The following is a 22,502-nucleotide window of genomic DNA, read 5'->3' on the forward strand; positions in this document are numbered from 1 at the left end:
ATGTCAGGCTACGAAAATTTTCACTGAGCCCTCTTGCTGCGCAATGGCCCCCCCATAACACTTAACTTGCAAGAGTCTTGTCTATCCTGAGTCTTCTCTTAGTCGGATGTTTCTTCACACGTTCCCAATATTGGCAGCCCCTGAAGTTTTTTTTTTCATTTCAGCCCTCTTCTGTAGGATGCGGTAAATTCCCAGTGTGCCAAGGTGGCCCAAGCAAAGCTTAACACATCACCTGACTAATGAAGAATAACTTTCCACTTACGAAGAACATTTATTTTCCATGAGCTATGTTCTATTATTGCAGCTAATATCATGTTAACTTTTTTTTTTTTAGCAGCCATTAAACACTCTTGGTGCCTATTAAAAGCCTGTGGTCAATTATAATCCCTTGAATTTTTTTTTTTTTTTCATACGAAACGTTGCCAAAGTAGATATTCCCCAACCTGCACGTGTGTTAAGAGTGTGTGTTCATCTCAGATCTGCTTATGGATCACTGGATAATCAAGGACTGCTCCTAGCCTTCATTTTATCGAACTATATACCATAGCCTTAATAATGCTAACGCCATGTGTGAGGTGCTATAGAAAGGACCATGTCCTGGTAAACATGTGCTCCTCTTATAAAGAACGGTCTATTTATAACCACAATCTTCTCAAAAGACCTGAGGTGAGCAGGCAATTTACCTTTCTGGAGCTAATTTTTATCCACAAAGCTTCCCTTCTTATTCTACTCTAACTCCTGCTTCCAACAATTAAACGCCCATGCTCATTATTTTTCTTTCCTCACATTCTGGTTAACTGAGCTCTTGAATTTTTTTTTTTTTTTTTAACAACTGGTCTGGTCAAGAAACCCAACCCCCTCCCCCAGCTGGAGCCCCGCCCCCTGGCCCGGGATGGCCCGGAGTTGAAGGCCAAAGAGGGAGAGGAGAGAGCTCAGGCTGCAGCTCCAGGCCAGAGCGCAGGCTCGGCCTGCCTGATCCAGTAGGACGGCAAAGGGTCACTCTAAAAATTGCTCTAGCAGGGCCCTGTCAGGTGGCTGCTGGGGGCTCCCCACCGGATTTTCCTTCTCCCTCTCTCTCTCTCTCTCCCTACAGATCACTTCCCAAGAGGAGTCTGCTGCTAAGACCTCACCATCTCAAGTCGGGCTGCCACTTCACACAGGAGGGTAAGGCGCTGGGACCACAGTCGCTGATTGCTGTTTTCTGCATTCTAGAGCAGATCCATCTTCTAGGGGTGTGTGCGGATGGGTGCGTGGGAGAGAGCAGGGCCTCTGAGAGTTTGTGGTTGTAGAGCGATTTTCCGAAAGGGAGTCTGTTGGCTGGGTCAGATTGTTCACTCACATCCCTGATCTAACGTTGGGATGCAGAAAACATTTTTTTTTTTCTGGAAATCTGAGAAATGCATTATGTTAAGAGAATGTCGCGGTAACATAAATGCATGAGAGCAATGCCCTATAAAAGTAAAATTACCTGCAATTTCTAATAATAATTTTAAGTCTCTAAAGCATAAGATATATTTTTCTTTCGCTAGCTTATAGAGAAGAGGAGGTAGAGAAAATTCTTAAGCACTGTCCACAAAGTTTACAATTCCATCTTCATTTTTTTTTTTTATCAGGAATCATGTAAACCTCACTTTTGATACAATAGTGTCCCTTTTAACCATCTTGGTAGCACAAAAATCAGACAACTCCTTTAATTGCCAGAAATATGACCTTTTGACAAAATAGAAATCCCTCCTGCAAAAGAAAAAAAAAAAACCTCACAAATTTGTCATTTGGCTGAAAAACAGGTGATATTTGTTTCCTGTGAAAAATCCTGTTGGGAATGAAACGGTAAAGTGGAACTCCCCACCCGAGTTAGGCTTAAGATGTCCAGCAGCAGAAGGGGCAGGGGCCAGGAGTTTTTCTATTCCTGGAGGGCGTGCTGATGAAGGCGGACAGATGCAGCGGCTGGAATGTGGCAGGGACAGGGAGCAGGCAGCTGATTCTCCCCTCTGGCAAGAAGACATTCTGGGATTCCAGCTCACTCTGGCAGGAGAGTGACAGTGACACTTTAGCACACATGGCTTTTCAGCTTGCCCCGCGTGGAGTCTCTCCCAGGGGGCAAGGGTGGAAGACAGCAGGAAGGAGAATGTTCTTAAATATAAAGTGTTAATAACTCTTCTAAAACCGATTCTAGAAAGTTTCATCTGGGATCAGTTTGGGGGCAGGAAGAACTTGATGCCAGTGTGATACTTTCACGGGGACTTGCCCGTTTACAGGCACGACGGGTAGCATTTCTCGGCAACATTATTCTCAGTTCAGTGGTTCTGGATCTATTTGGGGGTTTTAAGCCTTTCTGAGAACTTCATGAAAGCACTGAGCCCATGATACAGGAAACTACACAGAAGCACACATGCACAATATGTTTTGGAATATTCTGCAGGGTTCCAGAATGGACCCACCTGAAACACAACCTAGAGCAGGACTGCTAGATAAAATACAAGTCGCCCAGTTACACTTGAATTTCAGATAAACTGCAAGCCAGTTTTCAGTGTAAGTATGTCCCCAAAACTGCCTAGTATGTCCAAAATACTGCCTGGGACATACTTATACTAAAATATGATTCGTGGTTTATCTGAGTTCCAAATGTAACTGGACATCTTGCGATTTTTATTTGCTAAATGTGGCAACTCAGACCAAGACACAGAGATCCCATGCAAAGAAACCCTGTCTCAGTTGGTTTATCCCTATCTGATAAATGAGTAGGTTCTAGGGTTATGGAAGTTGATAGTGGAGAAAGAAGTAATGAGGACCAGATTTTGACAATTCTGACAGCAAAAGTCAGCTGTGCATTCTTAACTCTGTAAAATTTTAGAACTGAAAGGGATAGACTCAATTCCTCGTTTGACAGATGATTAAACTGAAATCCTGAAAATTTGGTTGTTTTGCCACAGGTCTATCAAATGGTCAGAGCAGAATGAACAATAAAACCCAATTTTCAGTTCTATGATGATCAAAGAGACATCAGTCTCAAAAACTCGATTTCTAATCCCCTGCTGGACCCCCAACGTACACAAAAGACTAGGAAAGAGAAAGAGCCATTTTACTACAGTTTTCGCAAAACCAAAAAACTAAAAATTTTTGCAATAGATCTTATGTTCTGAATCCAGACTCAGAATAGAATAGAATCATAGTTGACTTTATGTATAGAGTCTGTGTACTTTAGAGATAAAAGTCAGGCATGGCCTCTAGCTAAGTCGGACCATATAAAGTTGACAATATTTAATTTTTTTAAACAAAAAACAAAATCTAACACTTAAAAGGAAGTACCTGATTATTTGATCAACAAATGCATGCAAGCTCTCCTTGAACCTATTTATTTGGTTTACCTAACCTATTGGGGTTTCACATTCTTACTACCCTTAATAGGGTAAAGAAATCCACAGGATCTATGTCTCCAAACGAATTTGTTTTACATTCAAACAGGCAACTCTTTTATTTCAGTATTTGGAGCGAGAAATAACCATTTCTTGTTCTCCGTATCCAAATTTTGATTCTATAAACCTCAGTTCTATTTCACTCGTCCTCTATCTTCTTGTGTTGTAAAAAGCTAACTTTTAACCTCCTACAGGGTTTGAAATCCCCTGGATTTCAGGGAGGCAATATAGTGGGGCCAGGGTTTCACCTGGGTTTGAATCTTTGCTCCAATACACACTGCATACTTATTTGTGTGACCTTGGACAAGTTTTTTATTATTTTTTTTTTACTCTTTCTGAAACTTAATTTCTTCATTTGTAAAAATGAACATAACATAACCTAGGATTTCTGTGATTTTACATTAAAAAAATAAAATCATATAAAATCCTTAACCCAGGACTCAGCACACAGTAAGCGCTCAGTGAACAAATGCTAGCTATATAACTATTATTTTAGGTAGAAATGGAGGTATTGGTTTACATTTAATATGTGATATAGGTCCATCTTGCTGATTTATATTTAGAAATTCATTACGAACATACTTAAATTTGGCAAATACAAAAGATGATGAAAAATGAGACGACTTTCGTAATTGTGCTCAGCTGTTTATCAGGTGTTGAATACATGATACCATGGTTACAGAAATGGCCCCAGAGCGAGGATCTGCAGTGGGCAGTGGGGAGGGCAGTGTGGAATTACGTCTCTGTTACCCTTCTGCCCAGTTTCTAATGGGCAGCTCTTCCAGGGGATCCAAGACAGTGTTCTGGGTGATAGTGGATAGAGCCAAAAGGGAAGGAGGTGGTGGAGTCCATAATCAGGAAAGGGGAATTCTCTGAGCTCCTACAGAATGAAGGGATAGCTCCACGAAGAGGTATCTGTCTCAAAAACTCAATTTCTAATCCCCTCCCACCCCACAACATACACAAAAGACAAGGAAAGTGAAAGAGCCATTTTACTAAAGTTTTGAACAAAACCCATACTAAATTTTTTTGCTCTAGATCCTATGTTCTATATCCAGGCTCAGAGAATAGAATCGTAGTTGACTCTGCGTATAGAGTCGGTATACTTTATAGATAAAAGCCAGGCATGGCCTCTAGCTAAGTGGAGCCATATGAAATTGACAATATTTAGTTGTTTTAGCATCTGGACCCCTCTACAACCCTTTGCACCCTGTGCAAAGCCTCTTCTTTGACTGAAAAAGGGAAGGGAAAGGAAGGGACTGGCAGTGCCTCCAAATAGCTGCTCACCCATTACACCACCCCAGCTGCTGTGGCTAAACCTGCTGCTTTCCTACTATGGTAGGGAGTTTCCTACTATGAGTTTCCTACTATGGTAGGGACCATGTGAAAAGTGCAAGCCACCAACGGTCCCTGGGGGGGTGGCTGTAAAGTTCTTCCTCCCTTTGATCACAAGGGGCAGGTTGTTCGAACACTTCTGGGCAGGGAGAGACAATCAAGGCTGTTGTGGTTCAGGAAAAAGGGAGAAACAACCTTAAAACTCTCGGAGCCACGAGCAGCTCAGCAAGGCGCACACCTTCCCATGCAGACCATAACTTGAGTCAAAGCCCTCCCTAGGGCATGGTCGCCATGGTGATGGCCCTGGATACCAAGCTTGGGGATCCCCTAAGCAGCAGACCACAAGGCATTTGCTCAGTTAAGAAAAAAGAGAGAGAGCTTTAGAAAAAAACAATAGTAAAACCCTCATCCCACTTTAAGTTAAAATATAAATTGAATCAAAAAGATTGACACACTTTCAAAGTGCAACGCACAGCACCTAGATTATATATAAACATCTATATGCAACTCATTTTGTAACACCTGTTCCTCACAGCCACATTTTGACTGTCATTGTGACCATCACTGGTGATCAGCTATAATATGACTTGGAGTGCATGGTGAACATTTGTATAATGGTAGAGAGAAACAATGAGGGTTCCTATACAAATTGTTCTTGGCTACATGTTCACATATGACCTTGTTACTGGGTCATACATCTTTTAAAAGATGTCTTTTAAAAGATGTCTACATCTTTCAATTCTATTCTGATCACCCTCTATTAGCCCATATAACCAGCCTCAAAGCCCAGCACCGTGACTAAATGAGTAAATGAAAGTGAATTAAATGGCTCCACATTCTTTTCATATACATACACACACCATTGCTACCCTTTTATGACTTCTTACCTTTAGATTTCCCTGCTCTTAACTTAAATATGACTGTGGGGGGGAATGTGACTGGTTTATGGAGTGGCATGCTGTGCATGCGTGTGTGTGCACATTTGTGCACCCAGTGTGGCGCACGCTTGTGACTGTACTCCCCAGATAGGCCCAGTGGGAGAGGCCCGGAGAGTCTGTTGAAGGCTTCCCTGTCTGCCCCATGAGAACAGAGGCTCTGGGTTCTAATCCCCCATAGAAAAGAAGCTAGTCTCCTCCGCAACAGGGCTAGGAGCACACGATGCAGTAGGATGACCCTTGTCCATTCCTACTGGCTCACAGTCCTCCTTAAATTGAGAAAAGCAGTGGCTTTTGGGAGATGGAGGAGCGGGGCCAGAGAAAGAGCATTTGCTGTGATATAGGAACCAGTGAACATCTCTGCAGCCTTCGTGACAACATCAGAGCTTTGCCCAGCTTCTAAGCAGTGATTCTGACCCTCAGGTTCCTCTGAGGGGTCTGTAGCAATGTCCTTATTGCAGGACTATGGTACAGACTGAGAACTCCTGGGCAGTGGTTTCAAGGGCTCTAAAAGCCTTTTCTTATTAAAAAAAAAAATATATATATATATATATATACATATATACTACACACATACATGTGTGTAGCACATACATGTGCCACAGAGGCTACTCTGTTAGAAATTTTTATGTGAGTCATAAGACACTGGTTTTAAAAAAACAAAGCAAGACTGGGTATAGTGATTCACATCTGTAATCCCAGCACTTTAGGAGGCTTAGGGGCAAGGATTGCTTGAGGCCAAGAGTTTAAGACCAGCTTGGCAACATAGCAAGACCCTGTCTCTACAAAGAATAGAAAAATTAGCCGGGCATCATGGTAGGTGCTTGTAGTCCTAGCTACTCAGGAGACTGAGGCAGGAGGATCACTTGAGCCCAGGAGTTTGAGGTTGCAGTGAGCTATAATCATGCCACTGCACTCCAGCCTGGACAACAGAGTGAGACCCCATCTCTAAAACACAAAACAAAACATAACAAAAAGCATGCATAGATAGGAGGTAGAGTAGATTTGCTCATTAACTGATTAGCTTGGATTCATTTGTCAGACTAGTTAATGTATCACCCAGTAGGGCCCTAGAGAAATGGGACAAGGGCAAGAGAATTTAGATAAAGGGTCATGGAAGTTCCCATGAGTGGAGCAGGCCAGGGTTGGGTCAACAAAGGGAACATGAGGGGCAGCATGAAGGCCAGACAGTGGAGAAAAGAGACAACAACCATCAACGGGAAATAAGAGAATGCAGGTGGAGAAAGAACATTTACTGATTTCACTATTTTGGCTAGCCTCAAGTTGCCCTCTCCTTTCCTGGAGATATTCTTAATTCTTCTCAACTGCATATTAACTTATGAAATTCAAACCCTTTATGGCATCCAATATCCTATATGAATTGGCCTAATGTTACCTGCCCACTGTCTGCCTTATGATCTTAGCCATCTTAGAGTGCAGGTGGCATGCTGAGTCTGCCTTCCTGCTTCCCCGTGAGACATTTCCTCTACTTGTAGTAACCTTCTCCCTCCTATACCCACTCTTCTTTATAAACCCCCCAGTTAACAGAACCCACCCAGGTTCATGTTATCTTCCCGAACACCACTCCACCAAATTAGTACCTTTAATTTGAATCCTTAAATCCAGGCACGTATCTTCAATCTGTTGTTTTGCTTACCCAACCTATAACCAAGTGTCCCCCAAGTTTTCTAAACTTCTAGGGTTACCCCTACCATTCATATGAAAATAAAAATAATCTGTTCCTCGGCCTATGTAATTGCATGAATTCCAGTTCTCTCCCTGGTGTTTTGAAAAATCTCTTAGAAATATTTACATGTTCTAGAAATCCCTCCTGTTACTGTGTGCCACTTGTCATTGTGAGTCACTGTGTGCTTGTCCCATATTGCCTCCTGCTCCTTATGACTGCTTTTCCATGACGTGGGGGGCTTTCTCTGATTTGCTTCACCCCAAAGCTTAAACAGGTCCCTTCTTTTATTCCCAAAGACACAGCTAACAAAAGCTATTGCTTCTAATGAAAATGGCTCGAATTTTTTTGAACACACACTTGGTTTTTGCCAGGTACTCTACTAAATGCTATTACAGACATTTATTTCCACATTAAGCTTTCAGCAACAACACTATGAGGTAGACACTATTATTATCTTCACTGTAGAGATGAGTCAATGGAGACTCTAAGAGGTTAGTTAGGTAACCTACTGAAAGTCACATTACAGATAAGTAGTGAGTTGGTATGTATGTTTTATTTTCATTATCATTCAGTTTGAAATATTATCTAATTTCCCTTGTGATTTTCTTCTTTGACTCATGGATTATTTAAAAGTATATAGTTTAAATTTCAAATATTTAAAATTAAATAGTTTTCCCAGATAGCTTATTGTTACTAATTTCTAATTTAATTCCTTTGGGATAAGAGAACATACTCTGTATGACTTCAATACTTTTAAATTTGCTGAGTCATATTTTGTAGCCCAACATTGGATCTGACTTGGTGAATGTACCAAGAAGAATTTGCATTCTGCAGTCATTGGGTGTAATGTTCTATAAATATTAATTACATCTGGGTGATTAATAATGTTGTGCAAAGAATCTATAATGTTATTATTTTTTTGTCTAGTTCTATCAATTGCTGAAAGTTATTAACACTTTCAAGTATAATTGCCAAAATGTCTATTTGTCCCTTTAATTCTGTCACTTTCTGATTCACATATTTTGAAGCTATGTTATTAGGCATATGTATATTCAGGATTGTTATATCTTCATGGTGAAATTTTTTTATCATTATGAAATTCCCTCTTAATCACTAGTAAAAGTTTTTCTCTTAAAGTCTATTCTAGCTGATATTCATACAGCCACTCCAGCCTTTTCATGTTTATTTCCATAGTACATTTTTTTCTATCCATTTACTTTCACTTATTTGTGTCTTTGTATTTATAGTGAGTCTCTAGTAGACAGCATATATTTAGGTCTTGCTTTTCTTATCCATTTTGGCAATCTTTGCCTTTTGATTAGAATGCTTTGTCCATAAATGTTTAATATAATGATTAATATGGTTGGATTTAGGTTTACCATTAAATTACTTGTTTTCTATTTATCCCCTCTAATTTTTGTTCCTCCGTTCCTACTTCTCTGCCCTCTTTTGAATTCCATTTAAAGTTATCTATTGGCTTTTCAGCTATACTTTGCATTTTTTAAATGGTTGTTCTAAGGCTCTGCTGTCCAATACAATAGTCAACAGTCACATGTGGTTATTTAACACTTGACATATGGCTAGTCTAAAGTGATGTGTATTGTGAGTATAAAATACATACTAGATTTTGAAAATTTGGTAGAAAAAAAGCATGTAAAACATTAATATCACATTGATAATTTTATAGAAATTACATGTTGGAATGATAATAACTGTATATATTTGGTTGAATAATATCTATTACTAAAATTAATTTCACTTGTTCCTTTTATGTGGCTGCTGGAAAGTTTTAAATTTCATATGTGGCTCATGTAATGTTTCTATAGGACAGCATTACTCTAGAAGTTATGATATGCAAAGTTAAGTTTTCACAGGCTACAAAAGTTAATATTATACAACTTCACATAAAATGCAGAAATTTAGGTTCTTTTACCACCATCACCCTATCTTTTATACTGTAATTATCATATATACTATTACATCTACATATGTTATAATCCTCACAAGATAATATTATCATGTTTGCTTTGGGGTCTCATATGTATTTTAAAGAACTCTAGGGTGAAAATAGTCTTTTATATTCTTCCTGATGTTTATCATCTCTGATGTTCTTCATTCCTTCCTGAAGATTCAAGTTTCCACTGGGCTTCCCCTTTCTGGATCTCTCTTTCCCAGAATTCCCAGATATAAGATAACAGTTACAGGTATTCTGGTTCGAAAATGAAAAATGTTGTGAAACTATCTTTTGATGTATCAAATGACCATCATATTTAGGAAATGTTGCTTCAAATCATTTACAGTGTGTGGGGTATAGTTTGACATTTTATATTGAATAGTAAGGATTCTTTATCAACTTATCAATACTGGGTAAAAGTTATGTTCGATACAGAAAGTATGAATATTTTCGCACAGTTTGTCCCTCCTTTTTCTTTTCTTTTCTTTCTTTCTTTCTTTATTTTTATTTATAGTCACAGCAGTGTCTGACAGTTTTTTATTTTCTTAATGATGAAATTTCAATCTTCAAAACTTCTGTTCAATGAAAACTAAAGTTTTAAATTCTGGAGTCCAACTTATCAGTGTTTTTCTTTTTTGATGATTAGTTGGATATCTTTGCACTAAGGTTGTGAAAATGTTTTCATGTGTTGGATATCTTTGCACTAAGGTTGTGAAAATGTTTTCTTTTTTTTATTCAATGTTCTATAGTTTTAGATTCTACATTTAGATCCAGAATCCATTTAAGTTAGTGTTTTTGTATGATGTGGTGTGAAGTTTGAGAATCCTGTTTTCCGATGAGCATACCAGTTTTTTCTAGCACAATTTATTAAGAACACTATTCTTTCCTTCATTAAATTACCTTATGACATTGTAGAAAGTCATTCAAACATACATCCTAGCATCTCTTTTTACAGCTTCTCTTTGGTTCTACTAATCTGTCTTTCCATACAGAAATGTCATATTTCTTTAATTACTATAGCTTGTAAGTTTCACAGTGAGGTGGTATAAATTATCCAAATTTGTTCTCCTTTGAAAAGCTGTTTTGGCTGTTTAATGTCCTTTTCCTTTTGACATAAATTATAAAATCAACTTGTCAATTTTCTCAAAAAAACTCTGCTTGGATTTTGCTTGGAATTCTTCTGAATCTATAGATCTTTTAAAGGGAAATAAATAGCAGTGTTGTCAGTCCATAAACATGGTATACATCTAAATTAAATTAGGTCTTCATTAACATCTCTCAGCAATATTTTATAGTGTTTAGTATAAAGGTTTTATATGCCTTTGATAAAATGATCCCCAGTTATATAATATGTAATACTATGTTAATATTATTTTGAAATTGCATGGTCCAAATATTGCTATTATATAGAAGCAAATTTGATTTTTCCCACTGGTCTTTTATCATATGACCTTACTAAATTTACCTCTTAATTCTAGTAACCTTTATATAAATTATTTATGATTTTCTCCATATTCACAGTTTACATCATTACTACATAAAAAGAGTTTTACTTCATAAAAACAAAATAAAATAAATAAATAAAAAAGGATCTCTGAATTTCAGTCGACAATTCCCTAATTATTATTAAGTTTAGTTTTAAAGATGTATTTATTTACTATTTGTATTTTATCTTCTGTGAACTCCCTATTTATAATCTTCACCATTTTTAAATTGGATTATCTTTTTCCTATTGATTTATTGAAATTTTTTAAACATTATGGCAATTAACTATTAAAATGTTAAAAATTATTTGTGTGTGCACACACAATATACACTATATACACAATATACACACATATATACACTATATGTATATATACATATATATCATATATAATATATATACATACCATATGCATACATACATATATATACTCATATATCACTTGATCTTAGCCAAAAGACTGAGAACTGATATACTGTATATCCACACACATACGCACATATACTATGGGTTTCTACCCTTTATTTTATTAGAAATATGTATTTATATAATGTATTTTTATATATTATTTACAATACATACTTATATATAAATATATATCCACACATATTTTTATATATGGGTTTCTACCCTTCACTAAATTTCTACCCTTCACTAAATTTTTTCCCATTCCTGATTATCACACATTTTTAATTCCTGTAATTTTTTTATTTGGTATTCCTTTAAATAAAATTCCTAGGTGTTCTTTTATACTTACTCCCTCAGTTAAACTCTGGAATTCTTTTATTCAGTTCCAAACAGAAAAAAAGCTTACAAAGGGAGTAACTACAATTTCACAGAATTGACATCCATGTGTCCATATAAGAGAGTCTCTCTTCTTTTAAATCCTGTGGCAAAATCCTATAGTGCTTACCATGGGGCTCACTAAACTCCAGTCAAGTACCTATGTCTCTTAAAATGTAACAGGTTTCGTTGCTACTGTGAATAAAATCCTCTTTCCATAATATCTTCTACATTTTATATGGACACCTGAATTTTAGTATTTTATTGAGGAAAACCGTCACAGTGGTTATAATTCACTTTTTCAAGGGAGTAAATTAAGCCCTTCAAATGATATTGAACTATTATTCTACAATTACTGTATAGGAAAGAGGAAATTTCATCATTTCTGCCATATAATAATTACTTGGCCATACACCTACTGAGAGATCTCATTTGATAATATAAATCTTTCTAAAATTGTCGTCAACACTTGACACTGAAGTAAACTGCAAAAAAAAATGTGCATCTAGTTTAGTGTAAATTTTTAAATCTATGTTTGAGGATGAATATACTTTATGCCATTAAAAAATTATCTTATGAAAAAGGAGTTCCTCAATGTGGTATTTCAAAGTCCAAAGCACAATTAAAATAAAATCATACCTTTTTTTTTTTTTTTTTAGCAAGCTCTTGCCTGTGACAGTGTGTTTGCCAACATGGCGCCCAAAAAGAAGATTGTCAAAAAGAACAAAGGCGATATCAATGAGATGACTATAATTGTAGAAGACAGCCCCCTAAACAAACTGAATGCTCTGAATGGGCTCCTAGAGGGAGGCAATGGCCTTAGCTGCATTTCTTCTGAATTAACAGATGCTTCTTACGGCCCCAACCTCTTGGAAGGTTTAAGTAAAATGCGGCAAGAGAGCTTCCTCTGTGACTTAGTCATTGGTACCAAAACCAAATCCTTTGACGTTCATAAGTCAGTGATGGCTTCCTGCAGTGCATATTTTTACAACATCCTTAAAAAAGACCCATCAACTCAGAGAGTGGATCTTAATGACATTGCGCCACTAGGCCTGGCCACTGTCATTGCCTATGCCTACACTGGAAAGCTGACTCTGTCCTTGTACACAATAGGAAGCATTATTTCTGCTGCTGTTTATCTTCAGATCCATACTCTTGTAAAGATGTGCAGCGATTTTCTGATACGGGAGATGAGCGTCGAGAATTGCATGTACGTTGTTAACATCGCAGAAACATACTCCCTGAAAAACGCAAAAGCAGCAGCCCAGAAATTCATCAGGGATAACTTCCTTGAATTTGCAGAATCAGATCAGTTTATGAAACTTACATTTGAACAGATTAATGAACTTCTTATAGATGATGACTTACAGTTGCCTTCTGAGATAGTGGCATTCCAGATTGCAATGAAATGGTTAGAATTTGACCAAAAGAGAGTGAAATATGCCGCAGATCTTTTGAGCAATATTCGCTTTGGTACCATCTCTGCGCAAGACCTGGTCAATTATGTTCAATCTGTACCAAGAATGATGCAAGATGCTGACTGTCACAAACTTCTCGTAGACGCTATGAACTACCACTTACTTCCATATCATCAAAACACGTTGCAATCTAGGCGAACAAGAATTCGAGGGGGGTGCCGAGTCCTCGTCACTGTTGGGGGTCGCCCAGGCCTTACCGAGAAGTCCCTTAGTAGAGACATCTTGTATAGAGACCCTGAAAATGGATGGAGCAAGCTTACAGAAATGCCAGCCAAGAGTTTTAATCAGTGCGTGGCCGTGATGGATGGATTTCTTTATGTGGCCGGTGGGGAAGACCAGAATGATGCAAGAAATCAAGCCAAGCATGCAGTCAGCAATTTCTGCAGGTATTTGATCTTTTATTAGGAACTGAAATGGTCCAATATTATGGAGAAATTGTCCTTGTATAGAAGGAAATTAATCGTGCCTATTAGCTGAGTTCATTGTCTCAGTAAATAATAATAATAATAATGCCACCTTACATATGTACAGCACTTTACATAATATAAAGTGCATTCATGTATAGGATGCACTTGAGATTTCTGAAATAAGCCTTTGAGGTGGACAGGGAAGATATGATTATTCTGATTTTACATATGAGAAACCTCATACCCAGAGAATTTTTGACCCTAGTAAGTGGCAATTCATGTTCACTCATTTCTAGTTGAGTACTCTTCACAATACACTGACTATTGAAAGAAATTGGATAAAATTTAGTTTTTAATATTACATGGTAAAAAAATAATAAAATAATACAAAATTTCTTTTATGTGACTGCTACTGACAACTGTCTGATTCATAATTGGCAAATAGAATGAGATCATTAAAAATGTACCAGCTAATTAATTTAAAATATTTATTTGAAGACTGAATAATGGAAAATGTCAGTATATTTGACACATGTAGAAAGAATGAAAGCATAATAAATCTTTCAGAAAAATGGAATTCCAATTCCCATATCATTTTGTATATTTAGGATAAAATTAAACTTCTAATACATTTGAAATGTTCAGAAAGTCATGCTTTTATCATGATAGTAGTAAAAGTTAAACATAACTAGTGAGCAAGACTGAAAATGTGCACAGTATTTCATGAAAAATATTCTTTATTATTTCATCATGCGTGTGTGCATCATTTAAAAGAACCCAAACACTTCGGTGATTTTTAGCCTATAATTTATAACTGTAGTTAAGTTTTGATTTGGGAGTTAAATGAGACAAAGACGAACATCAACCTGAAGGTGTGAGTTCTGTATTTACAATACTTCCGAACTGTGTAAACAGGAAAGCATTGGTTCTCTATGACTGCTGATTTTCCTCCTGCTGACAACCCACCTATTACTATTGAGGCCGCTGTTTTTGCAGTATTGATTTGAGTGCTTATAAAACAATAGTTCTGGGCGGGGCGCGGTGGCTCACGCCTGTAATCCTAGCATTCTGGGAGGCGAAGGTGGGAGAATTACTTGAGCTCAGGAGTTCCAGACCAGCCTGAGCAAGAGCGAGACCCTTCTCTACTATAAATAGAAACAAATTAGCCAAACAACTAAAAATAGGAAAAAAAAAAATTAGCCGGGCATGATGGCACGTGCCTGTAGTCCCAGCTACTTGGGAGACTGAGGCAGGAGGATAGCTTGAGCCCAGGAGTTTGAGGTTGCTGTGAGCTAGACTGACGCCACGGCACTCTAGCCCAGGCAACAGAGTGAGATTCTGTCTCAAAAAATAAATAACTAAAATAATAGTTTTGAGCACTGAAAAAATATATATGTCCCTAAACTAAAAGGTCTTATCTACTGAAAAGTGCTGGAAAATAGAAAAATATCACAAGGTAAGCCTTAGTTGATGCTCTTAGACATGAGCTCCATTGGTCTCGTTCTAACAGATGAGAGAAGACTTGGGGGAGCGGCTTGGCCCTACTGTGGCAGTGGCCAAAATAGGTGCCCGAATAAGGGGTCTGGGAGAAAAGGAGAAAAATAGTCCCTTCCTTACTTAATTAAGCGCTAAGAGTGAGCTGGGGATGGTTGGCGTCTGAAGATAGGTGGAATTGACTTTATTGAAGCGTCCTCCAATTCCTCCTCTAATTGCCACAAATACGCAGCTGTCCCCACGTGCGCGTCTCAAAAAGTCGCACTGAATGACAGATATTTGCATATGGAGGAAAGGGGACTCTGTGGGCTCTTCTCCCAGTGGCCCAAATAAAAAGAGTGGCGTTATAAATGGAGGAGGGGGCTGGGAGTCACGAATGCCTGCCTTGCCTCTTCCAAGAGTCGCGCATTTTTCCTGGCTAGGAGAGAAACGCCAGCCCCCAGGCGAGGAGGTGCGGTGGGCCCCTCGCCTCCTCGCAGGGGTAGCGTGGGGATCCCCGCATCATGGTTTGCGGAGACACACAGACTGCCCGGCTGCCACCGGCAAAGCCGTCACACGCTCTCCCTCTGCCCTTTCTAGGTACGACCCCCGCTTCAACACCTGGATCCACCTGGCCAGCATGACCCAGAAGCGCACGCACTTCAGCCTGAGCGTGTTCAACGGGCTGCTGTACGCCGTGGGCGGCCGCAACGCCGAAGGCAGCCTGGCCTCGCTGGAGTGCTACGTGCCCTCCACCAACCAGTGGCAGCCGAAGGCGCCCCTGGAGGTGGCGCGCTGCTGCCACGCCAGCGCGGTCGCCGACGGCCGGGTGCTGGTGACGGGCGGCTACATCGCCAACGCGTACTCGCGCTCCGTGTGCGCCTTCGACCCGGCGCGCGACTCGTGGCAGGAGCTGCCGAGCCTGAGCACGCCGCGCGGCTGGCACTGCGCCGTCACGCTGGGCGACAGGGTGTACGTGATGGGGGGCAGCCAGGTGGGGCCGCGCGGGGAGCGCGTGGACGTGCTGACGGTGGAGTGCTACAGCCCCGCGGCCGGCCAGTGGAGCTACGCGGCGCCCCTGCCGGCGGGCGTGAGCACGGCGGGCGCCTCGGCGCTGCACGGCCGCGCCTACCTGGTCGGGGGCTGGAACGAGGGCGAGAAGAAGTACAAGAAGTGCATCCAGTGCTTCAGCCCCGAGCTCAACGAGTGGACGGAGGACGACGAGCTGCCCGAGGCCACCGTGGGCGTGTCCTGCTGCACGCTCTCCATGCCCAACCACGTGACTCGGGAATCCCGGGCCAGCTCGGTGTCCTCTGTGCCAGTCAGCATCTGAGCCCCGGGTAGACGCGGGGGCGCAGCAAGGAAGAACACGTTATTAACCAACGTCGTTAGCCTTTGAGTTCGCGAAAAGGAAAATATGTAACATTTACTACACCGGTCGTATTTTGAAATGCATCGAGGCACAGGTCCTGGTGGTTTTAAATTCCTGGTATGGCATAATCTACCTCTGTGTCTTTTTATTTTTATTTTTATTTAAAAAAAAAAAAAGCAAAATACAGTGCCATAGCCAACAGAAGAAGTAGAATTTATGTTCAGCGGCCACTGGGTGGCAGACGGAATTCGTATCCAACGAGGCATGTTTCCTGAATGTATAGCGGTTACACCCACATTTGAGATTTTTCTTCTTCTACACTTTAGTACACACGAAGCTTATGTGAGTAAAGCGATCTCACGTTCAAAAGTGTATTTTCCTCTCTCTCTCTCTTTTTTCTTTAGAAAGTTGAAAATGCTCATTTATAGGTTTTATTTAAAAATGGACATTGCCTATATCCATATAGACTTAAGATTTCATTCTAAGTCTCAATGCAATTTTCCCCCTATACTTGAGTGAAGGATTTTGAAAGGCATCCCATGGCAAAGTCAGTGAACTTATGTAACAAAATCTGACCGAAAAGGAATAGGGATCCCATCCAGGGACTGTCAAGCCGATGATACCTTTGTGTTAGCATGTTCCCCTCTTCCTCCATGCCTCAGGCCCCCAGTGTGTTTTCCATCGTAAAATCTTGCTCTCAAAGAAGAAACTGCCGTGAGTCATATAACTATAGTGTAAATCATTTGGGGGCGTTTAAAATGTAAATCATTTTAAGTCCTTTTGTCGTTTCTCCTAGAAGTCTTCACACTTTACCCCTTGTCCTCTATTACCGCGGCCCCCAAACCCCAGGCAGTGGACTGGTCTGTATGGTCTGTGGCCCGTTAGGAACCGGGCTGCTCTGGTGAGCCAGCGAAGCTTCATCTGTATTTACCGCCCTCCCCACTGCCCGCATCACCGCCTGAGCTCCACCTCTTGTCAAATCAGCCGGGGGCATTAGATTCTGCATTATGGTGAGTTGTATGATTATCTCATTACATATTGCAATGTAATAATGATAGGGGGAAAAGTGCACAATAAGTGTAACACGCTTGAGTCATCCCAAAACCATACCCCTCTGCCCCATCGGTGGAAAAAATGTCTTTCATGAAACCCGTCCCTGGGGCTGAAAAACTTGGGGACCACTGCTCTATTAAAGGAATTTCAAGTATCCTGGGAGCCTTACTGTCTCCCTAAAAGCTACACCAGCGTGGTTAAAAGCAACCTTGACCCTAATGTAAGCACTGGGAAGATCACCAAATAAAACCATGTCCTTAAGGACCATTAACTTAAAGCTTCAATAGCCTGAAGGTTGTACAACCAATAACAATAATTTAATTTGCCCACTCTTTTATATGATGAGAATGAAGGAAACATTAAGAATTCTTAGATTTGTCAATAACTGGATGAATGGGTTCTCCTGTTGGTAAATGCCTTTGTTTCCCATTCATATCAATCCTCCTGATTTCTTTCTTTCTTTTTTTTTTTTTTTTTGAGACAGTCTCACTTTGTTGCCCAGGCTAGAGTGAGTGCCCTGGCGTCAGCCTAGCTCACAGCAACTTCAAATTCCTGGGCTCAAGCGATCCTACTGCCTCAGCCTCCCAAGTAGCTGGGACTACAGGCATGTGCCACCATGCCCAGCTAATTTTTTCTATATATGTTAGTTGGCCAATTAATTTTTCTTTCTATTTTTAGTAGAGACAGAGTCTCACTCTTGCTCAGGCTGGTTTTGAACTCCTGACCTTGAGCCATCCGCCCACCTCGGCCTCCCAGAGTGCTAGGATTACAGGCGTGAGCCACCGCATCCAGCCCTGATTTCTTAATTAAAAATCTAACACACTCATTTCACATAGAAATGTTAAAAGAATATATGCCGATTTTGTCCTATTTTTGTTAATCTCATCTGCTCCAAATTAGCTTTGTAAATCAGAGTGTATCCACTTGATATCATTTTTCTTACATGGTTGCCAAGTTTTGGGGAACGAGAGTGATTGCAGTAAATGATACATGTTTTCCTTTCTTCTTATTTATCACTTTATTCTTTGATAGCTTATTTGTTTTGGAGAGGAAGTGGCCTATCAATTATGGGTTATGTGCAATTGGATTTTGAAAAATAAACCAACTATTTAAAGGGTTAAACATAAGATATATGGAAATATAACTGGGTTTTTATTAATCCTATCCTCTCCTACCTTGTATAGATAGGTTATTGCTGGAGTTATGATATTTATATCTAAAATATTTTGTTTGAACTGTGAAAGGTGGTTCATGTAGTACACTTTGTGGAACAATTTTATATCATTGCCCCGTATTTAATAGTAACACTCAGATAAAGGCTATAAACACTATAAATTAAGAACAAGACATTATTAATGCAAAAACTCTGGGCTATTTTCTTACCCCATACAGAGGAGTAGTTTCGCCAAGTATGAGGCAGATCTAAAGGCACCTGCTCCTTTGACTCCTTCTATGCCCAGACTGGAAAATAAAGCTTTGTGAGAAACTAGCTTATGGAGCAAGTTAAATCACGGAGCTCTTAATTTACCAATGATGAAATCTATATATAGCCTTTTGTCCTTGCAACAGCATTGGTAAAATAAACTTGTCATTTTTTTTGTTTGTTTTTATCATTTTGGTCAATACTTGCAAAGCCTATGTGAGGTTTACAACATCTTTACCTTGGTATGTGTATATGTGGTTCATTTCCTTGGTATATGTGTGTGTGCATATATATATCACAAATATATATACACACATATACTCATAAAACTGAGGAGTCTATAGTGTTCATTTTGAGAGAAAAAAAGTGTTTTATTAGAATTTGCAGATCATAAGTGGTCAAATAGATGTAATTCCTTGATGCACAGTAATAGATATGTCTCCCTTTGAAATCTTAGAAGAATTATATGAAGAGGAGGACCTAGGGCTTGAAATGAAATAAGAATCGATCAATTGTAACATTATATGATGGAAAAATGAGAAGAGATACTGAAACTAGAGGATTTTTCATGTACCAGAGCTTGATAAGATAGGTTGTGCAAAAACTTGGCAGTGGCTTTCTGGAGATGAAACTGGAACATGTTGGAGCTGGAGAAATCATTTGAAATTACCATTTCACTTATTTTCTGCATTGTTTATCTGAAGACTCAGAAAATACACATATTTGAGCTTCCCCAAAACCTGGGTGCATTGCTGTTCTAACTTCTGCTTCAGCAATCAGGTCAATAAAGATCCATATGCATTTGGAATGCCAGGATTTGTGACATAACACATTGGTAGGGAGTATGGAACGTAAAGGTTCATGAAAGTTTTGTATCCTGGAACATCCTGCACTGCTGGTTGAAAGACACAAAAGAATACAGAATCAAAACGATGTGTATCACCTTTTCATGTGTGCATGAAACATTCTTTAACCCAAGTATTGAAGCAGTCGCTCCTAGAAAACATGACAGTTTCTCCATGTTTCCCAACTGGAAATTTTTTATTATGTTTTAAGCTTACATTCAATTACACTCCCAAATCTTAGGATCCAACCATATATTTCCTTTTATTTTTCTTAAAAAAAAAAAAAAAAGACTTCTTATTTTTGTAATGCCTGAACCTTATAATTAAATAAAAGCATGGGTTAAACGTATCAGAGAACTAGCACGTTTCCCAGCAGCTGAAATAATAAGACTCAAGGTCTCTTTTTCTGAATGGGCCAGACGCCTGATGAAAGTCTCCAGGAAGCCAGACTCTAATGTAGTTTGTCCACTTTTAGTTAGGCTCTTGGTGCCAAGTTGTCATCCCTGGTGTGCTAGTTGCTTTCAGTGCGTTGAATGAGTTTTGTTTTTACTTCCTATGTTGTAAGAATGGTTATGAATAGAAGGTCAGTGATGGTACAGATTAATATAATTTAAAACAATGATTAGATAGTAGTAGAGTATTATGAATGAAGAAGTATAATTGAGGTAATAAGGAAGTGAGTACTGACTGGTTCTATGGTTTAAGGCAGAGCAGCAATTATAGCAATTGCCTTTTACAAACATTCATGTAAATAAAGGTTTACCTGGAAATATGAAATATGTAAGAGGTCAATTTTTTTTTTTCCTGCTTGTCCTGGACAAGTGTCTTCAGAATTTATCCAAGTAACCAGATCAAAGGAATTATTATCAAATCGCTTATCATTTATTTTTTTCCCTTAGTTAAAACGACATGAATTTGTGTAAGCTCTGAATGAGCTAGATTCCCATCCCAACCACTGATGAATTATGTTCTCTAGCACAAGGCGGCATTAAAAGGAATTACCTTTCAGTATTTCTTTTCATACCAATAAAAATTATAGCATAATTTTCCAAAAACTCCTTCATGAGTAATTATGAAAACTAAAGACTCTAAAATATCAAAAATTTACCTTCCAAGACATTCAGAGGGTAAATACCATTTATTTTTCCCTCTCAGGGAATTTGAAATAGGATGCTTTTCTTGGATATTCCTAAAACACTTTTTATTTGTTCAGCAAATTTTGGCAAAAAAAAAAATTCTTTGTTTTCTTAAAATATTCTGGTACTATATAATGAACAAGAAACTAAAATGTATGTAGTGTTATTTTGTAACCTTGTCACTATCAATAAAGCTGCATTCAATAAGAGCTTGGTCAATGATTAAATGTGAGCAGTTTTGAAGTGTCCTTTCTGTGATGATTGGAGTGTTTGGGGCTTTTTCTCTATTTAGTTTTCACGATGATTCACCCATACACAATAGCAACAACAACATGACAAATAATTGAAGAAATGTTTCAATAGCTTGAAGACTAGTAAAAGAAAAAGGTATAAAAAAAATCAGTAGAAACTTGCTTTGTAACTCAAAAGCCAGCCCAACCCTGGTCTAGCTCAGCCCTCACCATTTGGAATTCCTAGATTAAGTGTAGTTTCGAGTCTCGTTTCAGCCCTGACCTTAGCCAACCTGACACAGGGTCAGGTCCATCATCATTTGCAACTAAACAACTTGTTAGGAAATAGAATCGTACTGCTGTACAGACAAGCCCTCACAGCCTTTCTTTTCCACCTCACTCTTCCAAATGAGCAAATGAAATGTAACCAACATGAGATAGTCTAAGTTAGTACTTAAATAATAACATTCAGTTGAGGCTATGATATCTAGACAATCCTACGTGGTAGCAATACTTTTCTTAAACTTCTCCAAGCCCCATAACAATATAAACAGACTATGCTAGCCCCAAACAGAAACCAGCTGGTGCTGCATTCTCAGTTTTGATCATACCAGCCAGGCACCCCATAATTTGAGTTTTCTTTAAACTCCCACATAACTTGAAACTTCCCTACAGGTTTGCAAGGCTTCCCACATTCACGTATCGGTCCATCTATCCAATTGATGACATATAAAATTATTTAATGGCACTAATTACATTTAAAGTATTCTAGGATATATTAAAGGAATACCATTTTGCACAGAGTATTTTTGGCAAGCTTGGTAGAAAGACTAGAGACTGAAGGATGTTCAGTCCCATCTCTGGGTTTTCCTCTTCTGAGAGTGGTATGGAAGCAGATTTTAATAGAAGGTCCATTCCAGGAAAGGGAGCAGGCTTTGAAGCAGAGAGATTATCCAACCCATGGTCCTTAGAAACACTCTACTCAGCCCTTTCCTTTCCTTTCTAGCCACATTCACAGGTTGTTTTCTGAACCTAGGTGTAAGCTGCATTACTCCTTATGCCAACACCAATCTTCCAGCAAGTTTCAGACCAGACATGCTCCTTAGACAATAGTGAGGAAGGGAAGGCACTTTTTCTCGAACCTCTTTGGATAGATACAGTAGCCTTTGTCCTAAAGATCTTACACAACTTCTTTGCTTATCCCTTCCAGGAAAGCACCTTATAAAATCAAGCTGACTCATCTAAGCTGAATCACCATTCTGATTTTGCTTTGATATTCAATCATAGCTATAGAAGTAATCTATAAACCTTCAAAAAAGAAGGCATTTTTTCATTGCCATTATTTAGCCCAGAAATTGTAATTTATCGAAAAGGAAGAAGCAAGACTTCGATTATAGTAACCAACATTTCTCTCCACCCCTCCCCCATCCCCGCCATTGCAACATGGACCCAAAGGAAAACAGTGTCCAGTGATATGCATGGAGGACTT

The 22,502-nt window shown here is 39.0% G+C and overlaps 1 protein-coding gene across 1 annotated transcript; it reads left to right on the plus strand.

The window, feature by feature from the left end:
* The first annotated feature begins 896 nt into the window (after positions 1–896).
* On the plus strand, positions 897–20,992 carry KLHL31 (kelch like family member 31). The gene is made up of 4 exons (XM_012780761.2): positions 897–980; positions 1,094–1,164; positions 12,256–13,460; positions 15,555–20,992. Exons 3-4 carry the CDS (start codon positions 12,289–12,291, stop codon positions 16,285–16,287), a joined length of 1,905 nt encoding a protein of 634 aa, XP_012636215.2. The 5' UTR covers positions 897–980; positions 1,094–1,164; positions 12,256–12,288; the 3' UTR covers positions 16,288–20,992.
* Positions 20,993–22,502: the final 1,510 nt, after the last annotated feature.

The sequence above is a fragment of the Microcebus murinus genome, chromosome 5 (assembly GCF_040939455.1).
Source record: "Microcebus murinus isolate Inina chromosome 5, M.murinus_Inina_mat1.0, whole genome shotgun sequence".
NCBI lineage: Eukaryota > Metazoa > Chordata > Mammalia > Primates > Cheirogaleidae > Microcebus > Microcebus murinus.

Coding starts and splice junctions, on each gene's coding strand:
- KLHL31 (XM_012780761.2), top strand. CDS start 12,289: ATGGCGCCCAAAAAGAAGATTGTCAAAAAGAACAAAGGCGATATCAAT. Junction 13,461..15,554: donor GCAGTCAGCAATTTCTGCAG/GTATTTGATCTT, acceptor TGCCCTTTCTAG/GTACGACCCCCGCTTCAACA.